Here is a 6670-nt window from a genome sequence, read left to right as displayed (position 1 = left end):
CCTTTCTATCACTTCACAAAAACATGCAAATGTGTAAGTGAGTAAATAAATGGATGAGAGTGATACTTTGTCATCAATTGGGACTCCTCACACATCTTCTATTGCTGCTCTTATGTATCCCCAATAGTCTCTTCTCTACCACATACTATTTTCTCTTCATGTGCTTTTGTTAGTTTTTTTTTTTAAAGTTTTATTATCTATTTGTCTTGTAGCTCGTGTGGCGTAATGGTAGGACCCACACTGCTAGTAACAGCAATTCCTGAGTTCCGGTGGTTTGAATATCGGGCTGGGCTCACCAGTACTGCATAGTAGTATGTGAACCTAGTCATTGTTGGGGACACACCAAGAAACTGGTTAAATCCTGCTTTATATTTAAGGAATATTGCCTAAATACAACATGTATTGTCCTTTCAGGACAAACAAGATTACTCATGCTTTTGTCATTATTGTCCTGGACAGTTGGGTGTCCTTCTCTGCACATGTAGCCAACAATAGAATTGAATGCTTTTATTTGTCATACAGTGTATCACAAAAGTGAGTACACCCCTCACATTTCTGCAAATATTTCATTATATCTTTTCATGGGACAACACTATAGAAATAAAACTTGAATATAACTTAGAGTAGTCAGTGTACAACTTGTATAGCAGTGTAGATTTTCTGAAAATAACTCAACACACAGCCATTAATGTCTAAATGGCTGGCAACATAAGTGAGTACACCCCACAGTGAACATGTCCAAATTGTGCCCAAAGTGTCAATATTTTGTGTGACCACCATTATTATCCAGCACTGCCTTAACCCTCCTGGGCATTGAATTTACCAGAGCTGCACAGGTTGCTACTGGAATCCTCTTCCACTCCTCCATGATGACATCACGGAGCTGGTGGATGTTAGACACCTTGAACTCCTCCACCTTCCACTTGAGTATGCGCCACAGGTGCTCAATTGGGTTTAGTCCATCACCTTTACCTTCAGCTTCCTCAGCAGGCAGTTGTCATCTTGGAGGTTGTGTTTGGGGTCGTTATCCTGTTTGAAAACTGCCATGAGGCCCAGTTTTCGAAGGGAGGGGATCATGCTCTGTTTCAGAATGTCACAGTACATGTTGGAATTCATGTTTCCCTCAATGAACTGCAGCTCCCCAGTGCCAGCAACACTCATGCAGCCCAAGACCATGATGCTACCACCACCATGCTTGACTGTAGGCAAGATACAGTTGTCTTGGTACTTCTCACCAGGGCGCCGCCACACATGCTGGACACCATCTGAGCCAAACAAGTTTATCTTGGTCTCGTCAGACCACAGGGCATTCCAGTAATCCATGTTCTTGGACTGCTTGTCTTCAGCAAACTGTTTGCAGGCTTTCTTGTGCGTCAGCTTCCTTCTGGGATGACGACCATGCAGACCGAGTTGATGCAGTGTGCGGCGTATGGTCTGAGCACTGACAGGCTGACCTTCCACGTCTTCAACCTCTCCAGCAATGCTGGCAGCACTCATGTGTCTATTTTTTAAAGCCAACCTCTGGATATGACGCCGAACACGTGGACTCAACTTCTTTGGTCGACCCTGGCGAAGCCTGTTCCGAGTGGAACCTGTCCTGGAAAACCGCTGTATGACCTTGGCCACCATGCTGTAGCTCAGTTTCAGGGTGTTAGCAATCTTCTCCATCTTTGTGGAGAGCAACAATTCTATTTCTCACATCCTCAGAGAGTTCTTTGCCATGAGGTGCCATGTTGAATATCCAGTGGCCAGTATGAGAGAATTGTACCCAAAACACCAAATTTAACAGCCCTGCTCCCCATTTACACCTGGGACCTTGACACATGACACCAGGGAGGGACAACGACACATTTGGGCACAATTTGGACATGTTCACTGTGGGGTGTACTCACTTATGTTGCCAGCTATTTAGACATTAATGGCTGTGTGTTGAGTTATTTTCAGAAGACAGTAAATCTACACTGCTATACAAGCTGTACACTGACTACTCTAAGTTATATCCAAGTTTCATGTCTATAGTGTTGTCCCATGAAAAGATATAATGAAATATTTGCAGAAATGTGAGGGGTGTACTCACTTTTGTGATACACTGTATATACAGTACATATGCAGGTGTACAGTACAACAAAATTCAAGCATATCCCAGCTCGTTTGTAAGCTGGGGTCAGAGCGCAGGGTCAGCCATCGTATGGTGCCCCTGGAACAGAGAGGGTTAGGGGCCTTGCTCAAGGGCCCAACAGTGGCTTCATGGCAGAACTGGGACTTCAGTTGATAGCTCAAAGCTCTACCCACTAGGCTACCACTGCCCCCTGTGGACAAGATCATGCAGGTTCCTTCTGAACAACATCAAAAAGATTAAACCATTTCTTTCTATGGAAGCTACTCATGTATCAACGTGCATGTTTCAGCTAGAGGACTTATTATGTGCCTTTATGGTTTACCTAACAAGTTCTTTAAAAATTAATAGGGGAAAATATTCAGAAATTACTATGATTTTAACGTGGCTTAACTTTCATAGTCATCAGCATCTATTTTTCAGTTCAGTCAACTTAGTTATTAATGTCTGGAATCTAAGAACTTGTTTTCTCACCTTAATACCACAGTGACCAGTCTATTTTAAACATGTTTGTAGACATGTATATATTTTAAGTACTTTAGAAGTACTTTAATACAATAACAAACAGATATGGGTGATCAAGAAACTAGTATAGATTTTAGCTTAGTATCTTTTGTGGACAAGTGGCAGAATGTGGCTTGTTATATTATTTTGCTTAGTGTAAATTAGTAGGTTTAAAATTGTTAGTATTCTCTGCCATGACCCTCTCTCATAGAAATTACTGGTGTCTAGTAAATGTAAGAAAATCAGAATGGTAGTGGTTTATACACTTTATACAGTATCATGAAAAATTGTGAGGAAATAGTCCAAGATTCTGTTTTAGTTTTATTGACGTACATTATTTTCAGTATTTTCTTCTTTTTCAGTAGCTAATGTATTTTAATGCTAGGTAAAACACAATGTTTCTTGAAAGAGTAAGCAGCATTTTGAGACCTTCATTTTGAGTCCTTCTAGGCGAGTGTCCGAAATGATTCCCTAAAAACTAAAAAGTATGCTATGGTCACTTGGCTTGCTGAGTAGAATATGGGTTTTGAAACATATCCCCACTAGGCTTAAGTTTGGGTGAGGTTACAATTTATTTACATAAACTGTTTTCATTTTTCAGGCTACCTGATCCTTTATATTCCACCCTTAGTAGTGTATTGATATAGGGAGGAAAGTGCGTTTTGACATTCGGCCTTACTTCAGGTGAGTGTAATCACTACTTAGGTTACTTAATTGGTAACGCCCATACACCTGAGCTTCGTGTATTTAAGGTAGATCAAACTGGCTGCGGTGGTTCAGCTCTGTTGGTAAGTGGATATTTTAGAGATAGTAGAAAACAGTGATGTTAAATTTGTTTGCGGTGTGTAAATTTTTTTGTACTGTTATCTTTACAGATCAAGACCGTCTTTGTGGCTTTACCCCCCTCACTAAATATAAACAATGGTCAGGTTAAACATTAATCCCTAAAATGACTTGCACTTAAGTAATATGTTTAGATTATGGTTGTCACTGGAATAACTGGAATGTTGTGCTTTACAGAGGGAGTGTATATCTGTGCATATTGGCCAGGCTGGAGTCCAGATGGGTAATTCCTGCTGGGAGTTATACTGTCTAGAACATGGCATCCAGCCTGATGGGATGATCTCTTCTGGCAGCACATCCTTGGCAGATTCTTCCTTTGGTACCTTCTTCAGTGAAACTGGAGCTGGGAAATATGTTCCACGAGCTGTTTTTATTGACCTGGAGCCAACGGTTGTAGGTAAGATGCTAATAAATCACTTAAAAAAACCAAAAAACCAAAAAAAAACAACTAAGTTGGGTATGTGTGATTGTGGTAGATGTGGTTCTGAAGGGCTTGCACTGTATATTTGCACTGTTCTGGAGTTTACAAGCCAAGTTCCAGTTCACAGTTGTGCCACAACAAAGTTACAAAATGTTAACTAAGAAAGCCGCTATTTGTGAGTTGTTGGTCATCTAGAAGTTCTGATGATGCACTTGGTAGCCTCAGACTGTACTGTGATGATACAATAGTAACACATGAATCGCTGCTTTTAAAGAATGCCTTAAGTGCAGCATTAAATTTATTTTAAACTACTGTACTCTAATTGGTCACTTTCCCCAGAAATTAGTATGTGCTATATGTTTATTATTGTACTGTACTTGTAGATGAGATCCGAAATGGCCATTATCGACAACTCTATCACCCAGAACAGCTGATTAGTGGTAAAGAGGATGCAGCCAACAACTATGCCAGAGGCCACTACACCATTGGCAAGGAGATTGTGGACTCGGTGCTGGATAGAATGCGAAAAATGGTAAGGGCTGCACTAACTGGAGCGATGCTAAATGTACATTTTCTAAGAAGTAGCAAAAACTGCTTCTACTTAGCACTGTTTCATGCCAGCTTGTAACAATGCCATTATTGTCTCCTGTAGGCTGACCAGTGTACAGGTTTGCAGGGTTTTCTGATCTTCCACAGCTTTGGTGGTGGGACTGGATCTGGCTTCACCTCCCTGTTGATGGAACGTCTATCAGTCGACTATGGCAAAAAGTCCAAGCTGGAGTTCTCCGTCTACCCTGCTCCTCAGGTTTCCACTGCAGTGGTAGAACCCTACAATTCTATCCTGACCACTCACACCACCCTTGAGCATTCGGACTGCTCCTTCATGGTCGATAACGAGGCTATTTTTGATATCTGTAAGCGCAATCTGGATATTGAACGTCCATCCTACAACAACCTAAACAGACTGATTGCACAGATTGTTTCCTCAATCACTGCTTCTTTGCGCTTTGATGGCGCTCTAAATGTGGATCTTACAGAATTCCAGACCAATCTGGTTCCATATCCACGAATCCATTTCCCACTAGTTACCTACTCTCCAATTATATCTGCTGAGAAAGCTTACCATGAGCAGCTCTCTGTGGCAGAGATCTCCAATGCTTGTTTTGAGCCAGCTAATCAGATGGTCAAATGTGACCCTCGTCGTGGTAAATATATGGCTTGTTGCCTGTTGTATCGTGGTGATGTGGTACCCAAAGATGTAAATGCTGCTATTGCTAGCATCAAGACTCGTCGCTCGATTCAGTTTGTGGACTGGTGTCCCACAGGATTTAAAGTGGGGATCAACTACCAGCCACCAACTGTAGTTCCTGGTGGAGATCTGGCCAAGGTTCAGAGGGCTGTGTGCATGTTGAGCAACACTACTGCAATTGCAGAAGCTTGGAGTCGTCTGGATCACAAATTTGATCTGATGTATGCCAAGCGGGCATTTGTACACTGGTATGTTGGTGAGGGAATGGAGGAGGGAGAGTTCTCTGAGGCTAGAGAGGACATGGCTGCTCTGGAGAAGGATTATGAGGAGGTTGGAGCAGATTCTGCTGAAGATGCTGAGGAAGAGGAAGAAGAGTACTAAAATTGTTAGAGTACCAACATTAAATGTTTTTGTACAATGTTAAATAAAATATGCATGTGTAATACTCGTATTTGGAGGCTTTTTTTTTTTTTTAAGTGAATGCAGAAGTTTTAATGGAATATTCCAGCATTTTTTTCCAGTCTATGCAGGTTTACCATGCTGCATTTTCCTGTACTTAGTTTGTGCATAGGGGGCAGTTAATTTAAAAAAGTCTAACAAGCTGGAAGCACAATGGGTTTAAAATAGCAAATTTTAACTTGTTTTAATAGTCTTAGTAATGACTGTCACTGCATTAAAGTAGACAATGATTTGCATTGGTTATTTTCATCTTTAAATTTAAGCCTGTGACCAGAGCAGCAACAGTGCAGAACTATATGCCACCTGTTCCTAAACTTTTAAATGCTTTACACATCTCCCCAAAAATTAAAACTGCAAAAAGAATTACTGAACGTGCATTTAAAATCCTAATATTTGGAACCCTGCTCTTGATGCCATTCTGAGTGGCACTGGTCTGGATGCTACACTTGACTGGCCAAACTCTACCCTCAAGTAACAATTGAATCTTAAGTTATTGTGAGTGTTTCTTACTTCCAACACTTCACCCAGGTCATAAAACTTAGTAGCTGACCGCTGCTCACAAAGGATGAGAGGAGTGCAAGATTGCATTGTTCAGCAGTAAAGCTGGAATAAATAATGTCAGTCACATGAGCGCTTTGCTGCTACTATGATTAGAATATAGGCCTTAATTTGTGTTGACTGGTTAAAGGCAATAGGTTTAAACTATGTATTAAATAGAAAATGCTTAATGTTATTTCTAAAAGTTTTTACTTTAATTTAGAACAGTTTGCTATAATGTGGCTTAAAAGCACTGTATTTAGACATTGGATATGCAATTTTGTTAATGACATTGTCAGAAAGCACCCACTCTTCTTAAGCTTATAAATAAACTTATTAAAGATACTCATTTAAGCTTTGACTGTTCTGGTTCTAGATGTATACTTTTTTTTTTTTTTTTTTACTACTAGACAAAATCAAATGTTTGTAGAATTAAGCTGCATAGCCAGACTGAACCAGACTCATGCTTGAAATAATTCTACCATCTAAGCTGTTGCTGATAAAAACAGTTACATCTTTCTGTACTGATACATACAGTAAG

The 6670-nt window shown here is 40.4% G+C and overlaps 1 protein-coding gene across 1 annotated transcript; it reads left to right on the top strand.

Moving 5' to 3' along the window:
- Positions 1-3496: 3496 nt before the first annotated feature.
- On the top strand, positions 3497-5567 carry LOC134309159 (tubulin alpha chain-like). Its single transcript, XM_062990794.1, has 4 exons — positions 3497-3544; positions 3641-3860; positions 4268-4416; positions 4537-5567. The coding sequence occupies exons 1-4, from the start codon at positions 3542-3544 to the stop codon at positions 5512-5514; spliced, it is 1350 nt and encodes a 449-aa protein (XP_062846864.1). The 5' UTR covers positions 3497-3541; the 3' UTR covers positions 5515-5567.
- Positions 5568-6670: the final 1103 nt, after the last annotated feature.

This window comes from Trichomycterus rosablanca, chromosome 2, assembly GCF_030014385.1.
Source record: "Trichomycterus rosablanca isolate fTriRos1 chromosome 2, fTriRos1.hap1, whole genome shotgun sequence".
NCBI lineage: Eukaryota > Metazoa > Chordata > Actinopteri > Siluriformes > Trichomycteridae > Trichomycterus > Trichomycterus rosablanca.
Note: the sequence above shows the minus strand (reverse complement) of the source record. Positions and strands in the feature narration are given on the sequence as shown.

Bases quoted from the DNA above. Each gene is read 5' to 3' on its own strand.
- LOC134309159 (XM_062990794.1), top strand. The intron at 3,861-4,267 runs GTAAGATGCTAA...CTGTACTTGTAG, and splicing joins CCTGGAGCCAACGGTTGTAG to ATGAGATCCGAAATGGCCAT. The intron at 4,417-4,536 runs GTAAGGGCTGCA...TGTCTCCTGTAG, and splicing joins TGGATAGAATGCGAAAAATG to GCTGACCAGTGTACAGGTTT.